Genomic DNA, 22459 nt, shown 5'->3' with positions numbered 1-22459 from the left:
ATTCTTCCTTTTCTGCTCACTCTGAACAAGTAACTACTTAAAAGACGCTGATGATTTAAACAAACAAAATATACCACCATCTGCTTTCCTTTAAGTACAATAGCTTCGATTAAATTATATCTTCTAATTAATTATATTAAAAGTGATTATTCATCACTCTCAAAGCTAACACAGCATGTTGTAGCTCTCTAGACATTTTAAACGATATCTTTAAACAGCATTTTAATTATCGGGATTTTCATTATTTTATTTTAAAGTAGTATAACATAGAGTTTACATAAAATATAATTAACACCATTGGGAAAAAGAATAAGGAACAAAGTATAAAACTCAGAATGTGTTTTCTTCAATTTCAATATGTCCTCTCCCACCTCCAGCCCCAAAATATAGCCCTGAGGCAGATGGCAGCCAAGAAAAGAAACTTCTCCATCTCCAGGCACCAACTCTTCTAACTGAAGGGTTGTACTGAGGAAAAGGCTCCAATTTCTTTAAGACAGACCCAAGTACAAACTTTGTACTATTGTTTTATACTACAAAGAAGATATGAACCATCGAAAATGACCCAACTCCTCAATGCCAATACTACACATGCAAAATGTACAAACTTCTTGGCATATTGGATGATATGTTAATTCTTTTCTATTTTAAAAAGTATCAATTCTATAAAATATATTATTCATGTATCTTTCCTATGTATTTGCTATAAAATCTCCTTCTGGCTATTAAATAAGAAGGCAATCATTTTGGCTTCTTGTTTATGAAATTCTTACCTGATGACATGATCTCTCCCAACATTACCTTGCAACGCTTACAAATTACTTTGGTATTTGCTTTTGGTTCCTGTAGAACAGAAAAATGTCATTTAAATGTCATTCAGCTTTCCTTAAAAGGAATATATAATTTTAACATAGTCCCCAGAGTATACATTGAACTTTACATTTTATTCTGCCCTCTACTAAATACTGGGAATACATTTAGCTTGTGTGCATAATTTACACGCACAGAGATAATTTTTTGCCTTAAGATAGAATGCACAGATTGACTTTTTCAAACCTAGCCACTTCTTGATAATCCAAATGTGGCCAAATAATCTGAACGAGAAGCACTTTACATTTCTAAAATCTATTTCCAAATAGCCATAATTTGAAACAGGCAGATGGTGGGCAACAAAGGCAGAGAGGGTTAATGACTTGCCCTAACTAATGCATACAGAATACAGAAGTATGAGAACTTGAACTCATATTGTTTTGACTCCTAAACCAGGGTAATTTATGTGTAAATAACCTATAATTTATTGCATCCCATAATTTAGAGGCTAAAATTATCTAACTTGTTCACATAATTATATTTTTTTCCATTTTAGATATGCAGTATAACCAGAGGGATGGAGAGTGTTATTAAGACAAATTCCTGAAGCATTCTTAGACTTCAAAACTTTTTAAACTTCAAAAATTCAAGTTCATTATGTAGAACAATGTTAATTAGCTTGCATTCACCTAATTAGTAAATAAAGAATGCTCCTTTTCAAATCCATAGTAATAGCTCTGTTAAAGCCATACAACATCTCTCCCACCCAGATATGTTGCAACATGGCAGATGCCATGAAGAAGTTGGCAGGGAAAAAGAGTTCTACAACTCTGGACACAAGGTTATCCCACCTGGAAAACTGCAGAACAGAGTGCAGGATGAAGTGAGAAAGCAGTGACTCTCTAATGTGGGATAACATAATGGAATAAGTTAGTGAATCAGTATAAATTTGAGTACAAGTAATTGCCCTTGGTATAAATATTTCCTGACATATTACATAATATGCACATTTAAATGTAGTTTCATAGACAAGCTGCTAATAACCAATACAGCTTATGCTTAAATCCAGATAATAAAACTTACGCTTTTAAGCACTGTGCTACATGTTTTCCAGACTACAGGTCATACACCATTAGTGGGAATCAACCTATGGAATCCATGTGTTATTGCTTGCCTTTTAATAAAAATTGAATAGGAAATATGACTGCTTCAAACATTAGGTAGGTAGTACTTCAAGAAATTTTTACTTGCAGTGTGTTTGTATAGCGCATATGTACATGTGTGTGTGTGTGTATGTATGAATGTATGTACGATCAGATATTGATGTAAAAATATATCTCTTACTTTAGTTAGTCAAATAGTCAAAAGCAGTTGCACAACTTATACTGGGGTCTTTCTGTCTGACTTAGTCTTTTACCCAGCTTCAAATTCTTGTTACAGTAAAAATGTGCCCCACAGTTCTTCTCCATATCACGGACTACTGAGATGAATGCTTTCATACACTGAAGAAATCTTCAATAATACAAAAACATATTCTATTTTTCCCTGGAACTAGTCATAGGATTTGTATAGATTCTCCAGTCTTTCTCTAAAAGTCTCTGCTGAGGAAATGAGCAAATATGAACTCCTTAAATCAGCTCACACCTGTCTCAAGCATTCATCAAGGTACACCAAGTGGGGCCCACAGACAGTACCATCTCTGGCCACTGCACTGACATCCTTGCATCAGCATATTACACATAGTAGAAGCAGAGTGTGGCTAAGGTGGGTGACTGGATGAAGTCATTCCCAACGGAGGGAACAGACACAGAAACAAAGGAAGGTACCAGTTCGCTCAGGTTCAGGAAGAGAGTTCCTAAAGCCAGTATGCTCAATTGTAAAGGTAGAACTAGCGGTTTCATGCTTCCTTTTTTTTTTTTTTTTTTTTTTTTTATTCTTACAGACTACATTTTGATTCACTGTCCACAAATGGGGCACATCTACAGTAAGATCTATCTATATAGTTCCAAAGAGATGTTCAAAATAATTTTTAAAGGATGTTATTTTGTACAAATGGAATTTGACCACACTCATTAAATCTTATCAAAAAGTAAGAGATTTACTAAAACCTAATATTGAGTATTGGTACAGCAAAGTCTGTGAAGAATTTTTCTATTCAAAGAAGAAAACCGTCAGATGCTTAATTATGCATTTCATCTATAATTGTTCTCACACAACATTTCTCACTGCCTTTCAAGTAAGCAGGAAAAACGTTTGGTTCTTTGTGTGTTTGTTTTTAAAATAAGATTCTATACTTATTGGACTTGGGTGATCAGGATTTTAAAATCTGATCAACAACTAGCTAGGTGTGGTAGCTCATGCCTGAAATCCCTATAATCCCGGTAATCCCAGTAATTTGAAAGGCTGAGGCAGGAGGATTGCAAGTTTGAGGCCAGCCTTCACAATTTAGCAAGATCCTGTCTCAAAACAAAATAAAAAGGGCTGGGGGTATGGCTCAGTGGTAGAGGGCTTCTGGATTCAATACCTAGTACCACACGTATAAAAAAAAATCTGATCAACAAAAAGCAAATTACCTCAAACAACCAAATTAATGGATCTTCATTTAAATAAACCTATAGTAAAACATACTTTTAAAGCAATTAGGAAATTTTGTTAGGGCTGTATACTATTTCATTTATTATTATCATGTATAATAATGACATTATGATTATATTTTAAAAATTCACATTTTTAGACATACAGCCTAAAACATATAGGATGAAACCACATAATACTGAGTTTTGCTTTAAAAACACTTTAGCAAAAGAAAAAGAACACTTTTTTAAATCAAGATGATTGGTGTACTGATTCTTTTTATTCCTGTGAATGTTTATAAACTTCAACAATACATTTTTCTAAGAAAAAAAAAGATTCACTTATGAATTTAATAAAACAAATTACCAAAACCAATAAATTATTATTAAGTACCTCAAGAAAGAATAAAAGATTAAGTTATTGGTCATACATACCAGTAATAGTATAATCAAAGTTCAATGTTGCTTTTTCTTTATTAAATAGAATGAAGTTATAAGTCTGGCTATACTTCTAAGTCTTTTTTTTTTTTTTTTTTTGAGATGGCATCTCACTATGTTGCCCAGCCTGGCCTTGAACTCCTGGACTTAAGAGATCCTCTTGCCTCAGCCTCCCTTGTGGCTGTGACTGCAGGCATGAACTACTACACACTGGCTTATATTTTTAGAGTTTTTAATAATACGAATTGTATAAAAAGTTGAGGTGCCATCTTTATCATTCTATTCCAACACACAAAATTGACAGTATGTTAGTACATGGGGAAAATAAACAAGAGATGACAGATAAATTATAGGAATGGGGAATCTTCAGCAGAAATCGTTTGAAAACAAGCACATACTGCCACACTGATGGAGGCACAAAGAAGATTCTGTAAACTCCCAGAGGGTACTGGAGGAACGAAATAATGTTGGGCTCTATGTGCTGTTTTTAAAATCAGATCTTTTTAATTAAGATATTCTAGCACGTTAATTTTGCTTAAAGAGAATCTCTGCTTTGTAATGCATTTTTCTTGATCTGTGCTTCAAGGAAATAATAAAGCAAGTTGTGTAATGAAGCAGTCTAACAGTGTGGGAACTCTACAGAGCAAACCTCAAAGAAAGACATTGTTGGGGACTAATTAAATCAATATATCTGAGAGATGGCAGTGCTGCTCAGAGAGGTGGATTAGCCTCCTGTCCTCGTTTTTATTTTCCTTTGTGTTGTTTCAATTTCTAAGGACCCTTGATATTGTCTCACCAAAAAAATGTTTCCCAAGAGATACCATTAGGATGCTGTATCACCATGTGACATTTCAAAACCCCGCTAGATGGCTAGACTGGGTGATATGAGAAATAGGTTTTCAATAGCACAGAGCAGCCTTGTTCCCACAGGAGCCTTGAGAGCACTGTTTAAGCAGTCTCTCTAAATTTATGTTACTATTTTGGTCACAGGCACACTCTTTCAACTGCTACAATATGCAATTAAAGTGAAACTTCCATCTAGACCAACTTGAAAACAATCTTGTCAACTGCAGCTTGTCATGATAGTAATTTCCCAGTCTCCTTGATAAAAAAAAACTGTAATGTCTAAATATGAATAATCTTACTTTAATGTATAAGATAGCTGTTTACAATGAAGAGAAATACTTACAAGGGGCATCATATAACTGATGAGAATGTGAAGAATATATCTCAGCAGAGAATAAAGAGTATCTAAAAGGAAAACATGACTTCTCTTATTTAATCTTTCTCCACTCTCTTGCCACTCACATCTTCCAAATATTTTTAAGATGTATAGTTTACTCATAAAAATGGAAAACATGTAAAATAAGGAAGTATATAGATTCAGACTAAAACATAAATTTAATAGAATCATCTTAAATGTAACTATAACATTTATATTAACTTCTTACCATTTATCTTTTAAAAATACAGAATACTAAAGCGCTTCAATTTAAAGTGAACCTTATTTAGATAGAGGGATTTATTTTTGTGGTGAGGCACGAGACATTTAATTGCTCATAACTGACAACAACTTACTCTGGATATTTGACAAACTTCCTTAATCTCCTTCAAAATAGTTCTATAAAGTAATTTACAATGTGAGAGTTGTCTGGGTGCTGAGGAACAGAGCTCCTAAAGCCAGTATACCCCATTTGTGTACAATGAATCAAAACGCAGTCTGTAAGAATAAAAAAAAAATTAAAAAAAAAAAAAAAAAAAAAAAGGAAGCAAGAAATCGCCAGGTTTACCTTTACTTTTCCTGAAGGAGGTCAGGTCTGATTACAAAAATTAAATGAGTTAGTGAAATTTAAAATACAATGTGTTTGTTCCTACCAGTAATCAGATGTTGAGATGAAGATTCTCTGGCAATGATTTTCTTTACTTTTTAAATCACATCTGTATTGACTGGCTATTGGGGGATGATTCCTAACAAGGGCCAAATCAATGCCATTGATTTCCTTTAAAAATAAAGTAAACCACTTATTTTCTGCAGTGAGAGGAAACTGCCTTCTTCCTAAAGCAAATTATTTAGCAAGCATCCTCTAACATCATGCTGTCAAGCACCAACTTAGACACTGCAGCATGAGCCTTATTTTCATTCCCCAGCTCTTTCATTTCCCTCTTTTTCCTTGATGGGGTCTGCTTTTATAACATCAGCGGAAGTCTAGACTATGGGTATACACACAGTAAAATACCTGGATCTAATTGTAAGGAACATATCCTGGTACTCTTCTAATTTAAATCAGACTATTGAGATTAAAATGCACACAGATTATGAAATGTTGTCCTAAAAACAAGAAAGTAGGGTATTTGGTTTGTAAAATAGTAGTCCTCCTAAATCTGTGCATAAAGAAGTCCTCTTCTCCAGCTCCTCCAGCCTCTGTGTGTTCATTTACATAAAGCTGTTCTTTTTTTTTTTTTTTTTCCACAAGGCTCTTCTTAAATCAATAAAGCAGAGCTAGAGGACGCAGGCAGTTGAAAATAATGGATTTGTGCCTTTAGAACAGTTTCTTCACAAGCTCTGAATTAAGAAAAGATAGGGGAAACTGGCATTTAAGCTAATCTCTAAGTTAGAATGACTATGGAAAGATACTTAACCAATTTAAAATGATTCCAGAAAAAAGCACATCTCAGCTGGGACTGGTTCAGGTCTTACCTGCCACAAATCACTTCTTAAATTCACCAAGAAGAAAGAGTCTCCAATAAAACAGTCATTCTCTTGTGGATGAAGTGGCTTATTAGCAAACGGGTCAGGATGACAACACCACTCTCCAACCAGAGCTCCCCAGTTCTCACTCGGCAGTGGGAGAACCCTGAGGAGCTTCCTGGTGGAAAGAGGAAAAACAATTTTTCACAGTATAAAATGGAACTAACATTTTCTTAATTAAATCAGCGTGAAAGATGAAAGAAACTCATTAGCCACATACTTGCAATATCAATTTTCCTTCAATTATAAAAGTAATACATAATCACTCTAGATGATTTCGAAAAAGCAAAGATGTATAAAGAAAACAAAATTCATTCTTTTCTCACTACCCAAAGTAACTATTTTTTTAACATGATGGTGTATTTCTTTACCATCCTTTCAAGAGATAGATTTGTGCATATACACAGGCGGTCTGGGATCAGAGGATATATAAACTGTATCTTGCTTTTGTTTTATTCAGTTATATTATGATTTATAATTACTATAGTATTCTATTCCGTAGGTATGTCAAAACTTTTTAGATCATTCACTTGCTATTGGATATTTAAGATTTGAGTTCTTTATTACCAATAATCCTGTGATGAATACTTCCTTTAGAAAATTTATGTATATATCTGATTATTCTTTGGGAAAAAAAAATCTTATCAGTATAAGACTATAAGCACAAATGATATGCATACTTTTAGGCCCAACACCCATTTGTTGACTTCCTTTCTAGAAAGGTGTTATCAATTTATAATTTTTTTCACTTATTCTCTTCTTTATTGAATCATTTTCCTGTCTTTGCACAAGTAAAAATATTCTCAATCCTGCTTTAATTGGCAACTCTTAAAATACTGGTGAGACTCAACTGGTTTTTATATTTATTGGCCACTGTGTTCTGTGAATTGTGATCAGTTACTTTCCAGTGAAGCCAATAGTATGTTCTTGTTGATTTTTAAAATATATTCTATATTTTATTATCCCTTTGTCTATCATTTATTATAAATATTTTTTCAGTATTACTGCCTTTTAATTTGGTTTACATGTCTTAAATTTTAAATCTCCTAGCACTTTCTTATGTGATTTTTTTCTATTACTCTAATAAACTTTTTTGGGGAAATAGTTTTAGATTTACAGAAAAATTACAAACATAGTACAGATAGCTCCCACATATAATTCACCCAGCTTTCTCTAATGTTAATATCTTATATAACCATGATAGATTTGTCAAAACTACAGACTTTTATGTGGATTTTACCATTTTTTCCACTAATGTGCTTTTTGTTGGCTCCAGGATCTGATCCATACTAACATACTACGTTTAGTCATCATATGTCCCTGGTCTCTTCTGGTCTGTGACAGTTTCTCAATCTTTATTTTTCAGGACCTTGAGATATTTAAAGCATACTGGTTAAGGTATTCTACAAAATATCTTTCTGTATGAGTTGTTAACAGTTTGGAGAAAGAATTCCACAAAGGTGAGGTGCCTTCCTCATTACATTATATCACAGGGTATATTATACCAACATGACTTATCATTAATGATATTAATCTTAATTACCTGGTTTGGGTGTTCTCTGCAGTTTCTACCCTTAATAAAATATTAGTAAATTAATGACTATTAAGAAGTTTCAAGTTAAAATATTTAAGTTGTGATTGTATCTTTTAAAATTAAATTCATATACATATGTGTGTGTGCGTTTATATATATGTATGAGTATTGTTAACCTTCTCTTTGGTCGCCCAACTAATTATGAGTATCACAGAAGGGCAATTACAGCTTAAAAGAAGGTAGAGATTTAACTTTTAACTTTAGAGGACAGAGGTAGGAACAAGAAAGGCTGACTTTAGTATAATGTAAGGAAGAACTTTCCCTTTCAAATTAGGAAATGCTGCACCATTGGCATCCTTCAAACTCCTGAGCATATATAGGATATCAAGAAGTAATTCTTTTAACATACATTTCCTTGAGTCTACTATGAATCAGGCATTAAATACATATAGGCCTTTCTCTTAAGGTACTCGCATTCCAACAGGAAATATGGACCTATAAGCAAATAACAAAGCCACATCCAAGATGTGCTCATAACAGAGTAAGGGGACTCCAAAATTTTGGGGGTGGAGAAGGGTTGTACAGATTACTTTGAAAATATGATGAAAGCATTAGGCCCTTTCCTCAAGCATAAATTTTCATATGTACAGAAAATCTGCATTTGATGTAGGGGATTCAGGAAACCCCAAACCAATACTTGAATTCAGGATAATTTACATAAAGTGCTAGGAAAGTAGATTGCATATGAATTTTAGAGAAGAGGTAACATCCGAGCTGGCCTTTAAAGGATAAATAGGAGTTCTACAGACAGTGGAAAAAATTTAGAGCATCATGGAAGAAAATATGTGAAGACAGGCACGACATCTGTTTACCTTACCACGATATTCCTACTGTCCAACATAGTTCCTATTTGTTGCTGGAATGAACTAGCATATTTTGATAATTATAATATGTGAGGCCCTTGGCTGAGTCTGTTGCATACTGGGATGAAAGGATTAACAAACCCTTCCCTTTGCTGCTTGAGAATCTGATCTTTGGTTTAACCACCTAATTCTGTTACCCTGGAAACCAGGTGAGATCGTAGGCATTGAATATATTGCTAGGCAACACAGCTTACAGTAAAAATGACCCCTGATTCGTAAATTGCATCTGAACTGGGAAGAATTTGTGAAAGTGCTATGAACATCTGATAAGAATACTATTCTTTAGGCTTCCCTAAATACAGTCTCTGTGGAATCCTAGAAATTATGCCAGAGTTCTTACAAGAGGCACTGTCTACCAAGGCAGCAACAACACCTGCCTGAAGTGGATCATGTGCTTTGTACCTAGAACTATGTCTTGTCACATACAGACTCCTGTATGTGAGCTGACACTTGGTAGCAGAGGTATTCTTGATGCTGCCCTGTTGGCAAGTTGGCAAAAAATGCGTCCTACGGTAGTCTTGTGAGTCTGCACACATATACACAGAACTGTGTATTTAATGCTCATGATTTTGTGAGATAAGAATTACCATTCCCCTGTTACAAGGGAGAATGGTGAGGCTCAGAAGTGTTAAATAATCTTCACAAGTTCACAGAATCAGAAGTGATGAGTGAAGCCAGGATCTTAACCCAGGTCTTCCTGGCTTCAAAACTAAACTCCTTCCCTCTACTAGCAATGCAGAATAGCAACAGAAGGGAGGCGGGATGGCAGTGGACTACTTGGGGTGCCACATGCCATGCCAATGGGTAGGACTCAGTCTTACAGACATGTGGGAAGCAGTATAGTACTTTAAGAAGGGAAATGACAAGTCAAAGTGTGATCTTAACCAAGAAGCAAGAGGGCAAATAAGTTGCCCGTTAAGAGTAAAATAGTTAGGCCTGAATAGGCTCCTGGATCTTCTCCATCTTTAAGACTCTCTGTCTCCTGGCATTCTGCTTGCAGGGCCAATAAACAGACCCTCGAAAACCCCATATGTGATCAAAGAAATGAAAATCCTTTTATAGAAACCTGGGAGACTCAATGCACATTAACAGAAAATATGGGATTTCAAACTTAACTTGACCCTTTATCACAGTGAATAAAAGTCATAATGCATCCTTTAACCACCTATGTAAGACATCAGGAGCAGGAAAGTGCCTAATTCGCAAGTCATTGCAAAGATAAAAGGGGTTTTACAGTAGAAAAAATTTTCTGATGTTTTGAAAAAAACATAAAACTTTTAAGAACAAAAGATGTATTTTAATCACAGCTCTACTGAAAGTATATCTATCTAAAACCCTGCAAAATGTACTTTGATATTTTCTACTTCCCAAGAGAACTTTCAAAATAAAATAGATACCATTTTTTTTCCAAGGTAGTCTAGGTAAAAACCAGCTGGAGCTAAGGAAAAAAAGTGAAATGATTTCTTAAATTTTTTCTGAGTTTAAGAACCTATCATGAACAACATGTTTATAATAAAATAAAATTTGCTAGTTATTTTTAATGCATCTTCAGCATAACCTTCTAGAAAATACCTTACACAATTTTAATGAATGCTATTAATAATGTTACATTTGATACATACATATATATATAAATAAAATGTCCTTTAACTTTAAAATCAGTCATTAATCAGTGATCATAACAATGGTAGTAACAGGGCTTTGTAGATAGATTAAAACCAAATGAACATTAAGGATTTAAAGAATAACATCAAATATCTAAAGCTCAAAATATGGCTATTGGAATTTAGATAAATTCAGGTGACATTCTCCAACTGGTAGGCCATGAGTCCTCTAAAGCTAGCTTTACATTTTAACACTATTATTACATAGTATGATTAGACCTTTAAAAGTACAGTAATTTTATTCCAAAAGATTGCACAATGTTGTCAATAATCCAGTTTGCGCTCCACCTTATTTTTTCAGTGCTGGGGACTGAACCCAGGGCCTTGTGTGCTAAGCATATGCTTTACCACTGAGCTACACCCCCAGTTCTGTACTTCTTAATTGCTTTGTTTTCATTCACTAAAAAAGTAACTGTACTCACAGCAGTAGTTATTTTCAGACTACAATTATAGTTGGTGTGCCAAGTGGACCAACCGAGCAGTTTGAAAATCCACCATCTCCTGCTTCCATAAAGCCCATGCGGCTGATCTCCTAAAGTTTCAATGCCCTCATAAGCATTGGGCTGAAACCTAGTATGCAGGTACAGGTGGAAAAGGTTGGACTGTTCCAGAGACCTCAGGAGAATATTCTTTTCAAAGTGGTCTGACAATCAAAAGGGCTGGATCTGAAAATCTCTTGTGCTAACTAATGTAATTCAAGTCTCACGTGAATTTATTTCTAAAAATCATAACAAATTTCCAACACAATGACCACTTGTCTATTTCAGAGACTGTTCACAAACTATTTTTATTATAGTTGCTTGATATTATAAGCTGTTTGGTTTCAACAAGAAAATAATCAAAAACTATACATTTAAACAAATTTTATAGAAAAACTGCTGATCTATTAATTAGAGAACTTTATTTTAAAAATAAAATAAGACATTATTTGGTTTCAGATAACTAAAACAAATTAGCTAAAGAAAAAGTGTTGTCACTAATTAACAGATCTCATGTGCTCAGGTATTAAGTGTTAAAAGCCATTAATGAATCTTAATTGTTTGAACTGTCCCTATATCTTATTTCCATATTTTGCTTGACAACAAATTAAAAAAAATACAGAACCAACATTAGCCTTGCACTATCCAAATAATAATGATTCACAGAAATCCAAAATACAACTTTATTAGGTTCACCAATGAGAAAAGTTTCATGCCAATAGGACTCTGTCAAGTTTATCTAATCCAGCGTTTTCATTTTACAAAGAGACTGAGGCCCAGAAAATTAAAGTACCTTACTTCTAAGAAAAGAAGTATTGGTGGTAGGTGTTCACTCCACCCACTACAAGTCAGTCAACATAGTCCACAGTATCTTCCTGGGAAAAATGTTTACAATGATTTTGATTATAGCAGATAAAAAATCTTTTGAAACACCTTTGGCCTCATTATTTTATTTAAGGACCACTAGAATTATCCTTATCACTCACATAAAACAGGTAACCAAGGGAAAATGAGAAGACCTCTCTGGTTGACATCAACAGTCAGCATGAGAGCTCTATGCAGAGCCTAGAGGAAGCACAAACACAGCCTTTCGTTGTACAGTCCCAGCGCTTGCTGCCTAAGAGTGAGATGTAAGCAAAGACTTGAGTCACTAAGGATTTTCTGTGCAGCACAAGAGGCACACGCAGGCCAGACACAGAGGTGGTATGAAAAGGCTTTCAGGTAAGCCTTACTTAAATGAAGTGAGAGCAAAGTCTACTGTTTATCCTCTCAGAGAGGGGAAAAAAAGAAAGGTGATTCATTTCTGTGAGACATACGGACTATATGAATGAGAGTCCTGAAACAAAACAGTTTGAAACACTGAACTAGAAAATTTGCTAGTGTGCTAATAAGAACAATTCAGAAAACAGGGTAGGAGTCTATAAAACCAATTGAAAAAAACTTGCCAGACATCTACTACTGTGTATGTTACATTCCTTAACTCTCCTGACAAGTTTGGAAAATGGGCTTTATTAGCAAATACTAAGGTGACACCAACAAGGCCTCCTGGTTCCTAAGTGGTAAGGCTGAAGTTCAAACCCAGGTCCAATCCTCCTGCTCCTCCTCTAGGCTCACGGCCTCCCAGCAGTCAGGGATAGGGAGAGTGAATGCTGTCCTTCATTGTTAGCTTCCACACCCTTCTAATTCTCAACTCCATGATTGTAGACAGATTGAAAAAAACAGAAAATATAGTTCCTGATAGGAAAAGCAGGCACTGTAGGTGAGAATCTCCAAAACCCTCCTCCTTTTCCAGTAAAGCACAAATATTAGCCAATAATGAACTAACAATATCCCTTAAGTGGCACCAGGAAACACTGTCATGCTGAATTTAACTTATTCATCAAAGTTAACTGTAATTTCCAGGTCACCTCATGATTGTATAGAAGTTAGGGTTTCAGAAACTTCATCTGAGAATTAAACCAAAGTCTGAAATGCACTGAAGAGGGCAACATTTGAGGCTGAACAACAATGTAAACTGGGATCTCTTGAAATTCTCAGGATAAAGTGGGCCTGTCACCAAGCACACACTTTGTGGCAATTTCAACCCTTAGGTAATCTGAGCAAAAATGCTCTTCTCTCCTCTGTAGATATGAAGCTACCTCATTTCTCACTCAAGATAATCATTCTGAGGATGTACCATTTATAACTTCCCCTAAACACAGGAGTAACTTTGTCCTTCTCATCTACCTGGGATGCTGCCAGGAATCAGGAAGCAAGGAAAAAAAGCTGGCGGAAGGCCAAAATAAACACACTAAGGTTTATTCAATTCAACCTAGCAAAAATTTATTGAGAGCAAACTATTCACCAGGCACCACGCCTGATGCCAAGGATGATGATGATGATAAGAATAATTATCACAGTAGCAAACACACACTGAATGCTTACAATGAGCCAGATATTGCTATAAACAACATCATTTGATTCTCCCAACAACCCTATGAGGTAAGGCCTATTGTTATCCACATTTTCTCAATAAGGAATTTGAGGCATAGAGTGGTTAAGTAACTTGTCCAAGGTCATACAGCTACTAAATGGCAGACGCAACTCAGTCTGACTTTTCAGTCTGTACTGCTAACCATTAGCCTACACTGTACTGTCAGTAGTGGGAATGAAGGATACAGAAATCAAAAAGACTCTCCCTGCCTGCTCCCAAAGCCTACAGTTTAATTGTGAAGATGGGTAAATAAACCTTAAGAGAACATCTAAAGCAAGCCAGGGTTCAGGGAAGACTCCTAGTAGAAGAGGCCTGCCAGCTGAATTCTATAGTACAATTAGGGGCTAACCAGGGGGTGAGAGGGTATGGGTACATCCAGAAGAGGGAGTAGCTTCCACAAGGTGCCAGGGTAAAGAAAAAGCATGAAGAAACTGGGACAGCACACTGATCTCCAGAGCTGTGCACAGAATTTGAGCAAAACACAGTGGTGTCTTTTTGGGAAAGAGGGTGAAAGAGGGCAGAAGTGAGGAGGAGAGGTACCCAGAGATGAATTCATAAAGGAAGTAATGTGGCATGCTAAAGATGTAAGGAATTTATCCTGAAATAAACAGGGGAGCGTGGTGGGGTCTGAACAGGGGAGACAGCTGCATTTTAGAATAACCACTCAATCATGTGGCAACGGATCAGACAAGGACAAAAGTAGAGGAAAGCTAAGCAGACGAGAAGCTGGCAACAGGTGTGACTAGGTGAGGAGACAGTGGCCTTGACTAAGACGGTGGGATGGAGGAAAGTGGACTAAGGTTCCCAAGGAAATAGCCACTGTAGCTGATGACTATGGGGGAAGAAGGAGGACCCCAACACAACACCACCATGTTTCTACCTTGAGGACACAGGTAGAGGTTGGCATTACTGAGACTAGGGCACTGGAAGAGGAGCAGGTTTCAGATATGCAGGATCCATTCACTCATAATCTCAGACACTTGACTCAGGAAACTTGTCAAAGAATTCCAAGTTACTATCTTTTAATAGTAATAAGGTTTTCCTTTGGGCTGGGGTTGTAGCTCAGTGGTAGAGTGCTTACCTAGCATGCATGATATACTGGGTCATATAAAAGATGCACGGCATAGAAGTAAAATAAAATAAAGGTCCACTGACAACTAAAAAAAATATTTTAAAAAAATTAAGATTTTCATTTGTCTTTCCACTCCATAAGTAATTAGAAACTGAAAGTTCAAGGGGAAGGGTTTGTGCACAGGAAATAACAAGGCTGATGGGAGGAAGACAGGAGACAAAAATAACAGTAATAATTTTAAAAATCGACCTGGGAATGCAAAGGAAAAAGCAAAAGAGCCCTTTCCTTCTCAGTAGGGTAATCACAGCACATCACAAGGAGAACGGGTTACAAGATTAACCTAATCACTGAGAAAAGGTTAATTTGTGCTCTGTATGCTGTTTTAATAAGCAAAAGAAATAGGAAATGGATTTTAGAAAGGCTCTGAAAGAACTCATCACTCAGATCAAAAGTCTTGCTTTACAAGCTTCGCAGAGGTAGAAAATTCACTTCACGTGGAAACCCTCACCCACCACTGTGATGGATTAAACAGATGAGAGAGATCCCACATCGCTTAAGAGAGGAGATTCGGGGACCTGCCCCAGCTCCTCCACCAAGATCAGCTATCCTGCCTCAGCCAGTATCCTATGGGTCCCCTTTATCTCCCTGAGAAGAACCCACTATTCTGTGATTTCTGGCAAGGTCTTTGGTTGATTTTGTTCAAAATGACATTGTACTGGCTCTCATTTTAAGACCATACACTGCTCCCTTGGTAACTGACTTCAAATATTCTAATAGGGAAAGGAAAAAAGAAAAAAAAATATTCCCAGGCACAGAATTAATCAGTATTAATTGCATTCCTTACCTGTCCCTCATTATAACTTCACCGCAGGATTGGCAATAAAATGTGCAACATTCTTGGGCTTGTAAGCTTTGATTAAACATTGAAACCAGTTCTAAAGAAAATCAACGAAATAGCAGGTCTTAGAGATTTGGAACAAATATATTAGCATACTTAAAGGGTTTACTAGTCACAATAAATTACCATCAATACACACTATGATCTACGCAGAAGTATACATTTAATTAGTATTAAATGAGTCACATGACTCAACCAGAAGCAAACACTGCAAAGTGTTTTCAAAAACAACAGATTTGCCAAGAGTTTCAGAGCTAGGCTTTGCTCTAGGTTACCCATATTAACACACTGATGAGTTACTGGTCTCATCCTATGAATACGTGCACTAGGGGTGAATAAAGATGGCCTGCTTCCTTCACCTCTACCCAACAACCAAATATTCCCTATGTTCAGCTTCCCTCTGCTGTTTTAGGTAGTTTGTCATTGGTGTGATTACTAGCCACAGAGCTCCTAAAATGTAAGTTTAATCTGGTTTTAACAAGGTTTATATCCACACTGGCACATTACCAGTATGTACAAACAAAATGGGTCTTGAAATTGGTCTTTATGGGGCAGGTCCCTGGGAAAATGATGGTTCCAAAGAAAAGTCCAATCTTCCAAGACCAAAATTCAATTTCTGATAAAAGCTGCTAGAAAATGTTGAAAGTAGTGGGAAAAATGTGTATTTCCCACAATATGAGAAATAGCAGAAGGCAGCACGCTCCCTTAGTTTCTGTTATTCCATTTGTAGAAAATAATTTTTTTTTCAAAAATCTAAAATATTTGTTATAAAACCTAATGAAGAAATGAGGTCATAGCCATTAGAAGCGAGCAAGTTGAATTTGGTTTCTGTTCTTTGTATATATTTTAAGGATTAAAAAAAAAAAAAAAACCAATGCTATTAAATTTAAATGTTGGCAATTAAGAATTCTGTAGTTTTATTTGTAAGGGTACACAAATTCCTATTAACACTAAGGTGAAGTAAATAGTATTATTTAGACAATAAAAAGGAGGCCTAGGTAAGACATACAAAATGTTCTTTCCAGAACCAATAAACAAATTTTCAAGGAAACACTACCCTCTGCTGGTCACTGCCACAGGCTTAAAAGCCGGAACTTTCTGATACAGAGGAATCCTGGGACAGCAATGCAGCAGGGGCTGAATCGAACTAGTGCTATCACAGATCCCAGGTAGCCAGTTCCACTCCTGGGTCACAAATCTATCTATATTACACTCAAAATAGTGTTATCAGTATGCTATCTATCATGGTTGTCCCAAATATGATGCTATTATGAAAAGTGCATTTTTTAAAATCCCTGAAACAACCAAACACTAACAATTTCAAGTTACTTCCTACAGTACAATTTGATTCAAGTTCACATTGCCAAGCATCTATCTACCTGATATTTACTCATTCAGCCAATATTTATTTTCTACCTCTGATGCAGAAAGCACTAAAGCAATTAAGTGCCGTGCCCAAGAATCTACTTTATCCTTTCATGTACCATGCAACAGGTCTTTGAAAGTTTTTCTTTTCCTATACCTGAGTAAAATGTTTTGCAAGTGTAAAGGAATAGGAAACCAGTGAACACAAACAATATACTAACCAACACACGACAATCATTTATCCTACAGTTAAGCTTAGCCAGTGTTCACTGATTTACTGTTTAAAAAAAAAAATAATTTCAGTTTTGCTATTTGTATGTTCACAGTTACAGAATATTGGTGGGCAACAACTCAATTCTATGTCCCTACAAATCTCTGTTCTTCCTTCCCTAAAACCACAATCTTAGAAAACACAGTGGCGTTCATGCCTGTCTTTCCCCAGCTTAGACTCCACACAAAATTCCCGCTATGGTTACTGTTGCTAAAGAAGGGGATGACATCAAAGATACAGACTCCCACAGCCTCTTCCCTGAAAGGACACTTCCTCCGTCCATTGTTAAGTATAGTCAGGGAGTTTGTTAGTCTAGTTGTCCATCTTGGTGACCTCATCGTCCTTTCCAGGATTACTTCAACTGTCATTCTCAGTGTTTATCCTATGCCACAGAAGCTCCATGACATCTCTCTTCACTGCCCCTGGATCCTAACACCAACTCTTTACAATCCAAACTTGTTATTCACTAAGCCAGAAATTTTGTTACTCTTAGGCAAAAGAGGAGAGAAGAAACTCCCTCTCCTGTTTCCCCTTTTCACATCATTTTAATCCTCTAAAGCATGTTACTTAGACTTTAAGAAATGCAATAAACCAATTATTTTTTCAATAAATAATCATAAGATCTTACAAAAAGAAAATTTTCTATACCCTTACTGAATCAAAATGTAATTTGAATTTGTATACAATTACAAAATACTGTGTTTATAACAGTCACAGTGATAAAATCAAAATCAAATTTGCATCACAGTCAACTTCAGGGCCTTTTCATGTGCTATTCTATTTGGAACCGTCTCTATATGGATGGGATAATTTCCATCATTCAGTTCTGTGGTCAAACATCACCTACTTGGAGTGGCCTTCCTGACTTTCTACCCTCCCCTGACTTCCTACCCTCTGCTAATTCTGTCACCTCCTATCCCATTATTTGCTTTACTTTACCTGTAACGTTTTTCTCACTATGAATAAATTATTTGTTCAGTATCTATTCCCACCCATTAACATGTAAATTCCATGAGAACAGAGACCTTCCTTAGCTTGTTCATTATTATGTCCCCAACACTTAAATCAACCCATTTCACAGGGTATGAGTTAAGCTGTTGAACGAATGAATTTTCATGCAATGCTTTAAGATCAACCAGATCTTGCACAATTACCATCTGATTTAATTTTCACATCTTCACATCCCATTTGTGAGCCAGGTAATTTTACAATTAAAGGAAAAAAACAGGGGCTCTAGGGGAAAAGTCAGTACCTTCCACTTGATTTTGCTGTGAATACAGAAGTGTTTAAAGAAAAAAAGTCTATTTTTAGAAAACAAAACAAAACACTAAAAAGAAAGAAATGAAGCCCAGAAAGGATAAGTGACATGTCAATTGCACACAGCTAGTAAAAAGCAGTGCTGAAACATCCCAGATCTTCTCAGCCCTAGCTTTTCCAGGGACTGAGGAGGAGCCTTCACCTGGGAAAAGTTTAACTTAAAGAACAAATATCTTTAATTACTAGCAAAAAATGCAAATGAAGAACAACAGTGGTAAACCAACTCACTTGTGCTGAATTCTGCCTGTGCCTGCAATCTCAGGTGCAGTCCATCTCCAGCGACATACTGCAGCCCTCGGCAGGAGGAAGGTACAAGCCTGACCTCTGCTGGGAGCTGGACCTCTGTGCAGCCTGCAGGGGTTTTCATCTGGAGCGAGGACGGCATTATGGAAACATCCATGGGCAAACCTCCTTCTTTTGGCTCTCTGGTAATTAAAAATAAAACCCAAACAAATTATTTCTCTTTGATGAAACCATACAATTAGAAAAACAAAAATGGCTAAAGATCTCTCTGTTCCTTTCCGCTAGACGCCCTAAAGTTGCTGCCTCAGGAAAAAGCAGCAAAAAGATCCTAAAGGAAACCAAGCTACATTAGAGTTTGATCAGGTCAGACAGTACCCTTCACTGTCATTGCAAGGTCAAAGTCTCACATTTCTTATCCTTGCAGAGACCAGCCTTAAAATCGTATTATATCTTACAGTAAATCAAAGCAATATATTACTAACTGACATACAGGGTTTTGATAGGGTGAACAGGATTAAGTGAAACAAAAGATACATGAGAAAAACTTTGTCCCATTTTAAGAATGCAAAGGATGAATGCAAAAAATAGTGTTACATGAATACCAGGTGGGAAAGACTAACTTAATTTATGTCAAACACAAATTACTGTACTCGGTGTAGGCAACAAAAATGCAGTCCCTGTCTAACAGGAATGAAAAGCATAGAAGGGGATGAAGACATATACAGAAGTAATTGTAGTTAACAAGGAAAGTGATAGTGGCATATACAGAAATGTGCTGTATGAAGTTGAAATATGCTCAGCTGAAATGTGTAACAAGGTGCAAAGAACCATGGTTATTTCTTAATTTATTTATTTATTGGTTCTGGGGATTAAACACAAAGCCTTGCTCATGCTAAGCACCTACTCTGCCACTGAGCTACATCTAACCCCTGATGGCTCCCTCTTAAGTGCAGAAGGCAAGCTATCCACCTAATGTCATATTCCACCTGTTTGAGTGTCACCTAAGTACAGAGGGCAGACCATGTGTTCAGGTGTAAATCTTGGTTAGGCTTCTACATTTGTCTTACAAAGTCTTAAGGTTACTTTATGGCTAGTACCTTTTCAAAGTATATGGATCTGCACTTCATTGAGAATACAGAATATTCAGAATCTGAGGTGTTTTTTTTTTTTTTTTTTAACAGGTAAGACAGTCTTAAATTCTTGAGTTAAAAGTCTAATGTAAGGAAATTATACTTAAGAAATAATTGACTCTCAAAGGCAGGGATCAGAAAACATTCTATAAATGATCAGACAGTAAATATCTTAGGCTATGTGGGTCATACATGGTCTCTGTTACATAGTCTATATTCTTTTTTAAACAACTCTTAAAACAATGTAAAACCCATTCTTAGCTCACAGCTTATACCAAATCAGGCCACAGGTTAGAAATGGCCCAAAGGTCATAGCTGCCAGCCACTACTCTAAAGATACACCATGTCAATTTTGCTACCTCAGTGATTTTCAAACTAAACTGCTGTTGGCATTTGCAGGTGCCTCCATTGAGACCTCCAGGTGCACAAGTCTGCATCACCGCTCCACTTCTGGCCTGTCATTCTTCCCCCTTATGAAAATTGAATTACATGAAGCTGAGCAAGGTAGGCATCAATGCAAAGATAAGCAAAGCACAGTAGCCTGGCATGGATGTGAGAAGCCAAGCAGGGCAAGGAGAGAATCCACCAGAAGGAACCTTAGGTGGGGATGTCGAACCCCAAGACAGGTAAGGAAGATATCAGAGCTGGAGATGGAAGGGGAGTGCAGCATGGGGTTTCAGAGCCTCTCCTGGCTCAGGTTGCTTTAAGGAAAAACAGTCCTGCCTCACTATCCATGGAAAATTGATTCCAGGACCCCCAACAAATACAAAGATCCTGTGATGTTCAAGTCCCTTGTATAAATGATGTAGTATCTGCATATGACCTACACACATCCTTCCACATATTTAAAACCATCTCTAGATTAAAGTACCCAACACAAAGTAAGTGCTATGTAAATAGTTGTTTTACTGTATTGTTTAGGTAATAATGATGGGAAAAGTCTGTACATGTTCAGTACAGAAGCAATTGTTTTATGAATTATTTTTTATTTGAGGATGCTGAACTCACAGATCTGGAGGGCTGGCTATACCATGGACTAAGTGGCCTAAATAAAATAACTCTAGTGTCTCTTCCTCTTCTTATAAGGATATTAACCTTGTCACAGGGCTCCACCCTCATAACCTCATGGAAACCTAATTACCTCCCAAACTCCACCCCCAATACCATTGCTTTGAAGAATTAGAGCTTTAACATATAAATTTTGAGAAGACACAGCATTCAGTCTGTAATAGGGCCCAAGAGGTATCTAAAATGAATGGGGAAAGGGGAAGCAGCAAAGATGCCAGCAGAAGACTAGTTACACAGGGGTACTGACCAGGGAAATAAATACCATGAGAGAAAAAGGGCAAGGATTCTTAACGTGGGAAATTAGAATTACAAGAAGAAAAAGGAGTAAAACTAGAATGGATTTCAAGGTAATGGAATAGAGTTGGAAATATCTGTGTGAAACCATGTTTTTTTGCTGTATATAGAGTAATATAATTAAATGTAAATTTACATATGTATATCCATACATAAACATTATATATAAGTTAATGACACCCCAATAGTAGTGAGCATACTTAGAACTCAATTTTAAGGCAATTTTCCACTGAAAGAAAGAAAGAAACAAACAAAGACAGAGCATTTCTTTTAAAAAATGACTACGATCCTGAAGCAGAAAAAGAATGAGATGAGGCTAGAACTGGCAGTACAACAAGGTAAGAGAGAAATCAAAGAATGATAGGGAGAAACATGTCAAAAAGACATGGAATGCATGTACAAGTCCCTGGGTTCAATCCCCCACCACCAAAAACAAAACAAAACAAACAAACAAACAAAAACCAGAAACGGTCTTGAAGAAACTCCCCTGACCACATCTGCTGTAATTCAAAGAAGCAACCCACTGAAGAAAACAGGTGTATTCATTCTTATTGATGTAAATAAATGAGTAAAATTAAAATCTGATGAGGAACAGAGTATTCACACAGTCTTACATCTAGTCAATCAATACTTTTTGATTATGAAAGGAAAAAAAGTACCCTGAGGGGGAGAAGCATGGCAGAGACCACCTTGCTTAGGTGTTGGCATAACCAATAATGGAACAAATAAGAATCATGTTCCATCTGACTTTGATGCAATAAGAACATAGAAATTACTTCTGGGATACACCTGCCAAAGTTGCATAACCAGAAACTAACCTTGAGGAAACAGACAAACACAAATGGAGGGATATTCTATACAACAATTGTGCTATAATTATCAAAAGTGTCAAGATATGAAAGTCAAGGATAATAAGTAACTCAGATTGAAACACACTGAATCATGACAAGAAAACACAATACATGATTCTGACCTGGATTCTTTTGCTATTAGACATATTTCATGGAAAACTAGCAAAACATGAATGAGGACCTGAGTATAAAATGGTAGTAACATACTTCCCAGCTTGGCATGGGGGCACAAGTCTGAAATCCCAGTAGCTCAGGAGGCTAAGGCAGGAGGTTGCAAGTTCAAGGCCCGTCTCAGCAACTTATCAAGACC

General features: G+C 36.3%; 1 protein-coding gene across 4 annotated transcripts in view; it reads right to left on the bottom strand.

The window, feature by feature from the left end:
* UBE3D (ubiquitin protein ligase E3D) overlaps positions 1-22459 on the bottom strand; it is a 170528-nt gene that overhangs the window by 143654 nt on the left and 4415 nt on the right. For all 4 annotated transcript variants that reach the window (XR_013765020.1, XM_079146994.1, XM_079146992.1 and 1 more), the window contains exons 2-5: positions 18792-18988; positions 15557-15647; positions 6517-6685; positions 771-840 (exon numbers count right to left, since the gene is read on the bottom strand). Coding sequence is in view for 3 of the 4 variants with exons in the window: in XM_079146994.1 (XP_079003120.1) it covers positions 771-840; positions 6517-6685; positions 15557-15647; positions 18792-18988 (527 nt within the window). In the remaining variant the exon portion in view is untranslated. The remainder of the gene's footprint in view (positions 1-770; positions 841-6516; positions 6686-15556; positions 15648-18791; positions 18989-22459) is intronic.

Source organism: Sciurus vulgaris (genome assembly GCF_902686455.1).
Source record: "Sciurus vulgaris genome assembly, chromosome: 7".
Classification (NCBI taxonomy): domain Eukaryota; kingdom Metazoa; phylum Chordata; class Mammalia; order Rodentia; family Sciuridae; genus Sciurus; species Sciurus vulgaris.
This window is presented reverse-complemented; position numbering and strand designations above follow the sequence as displayed.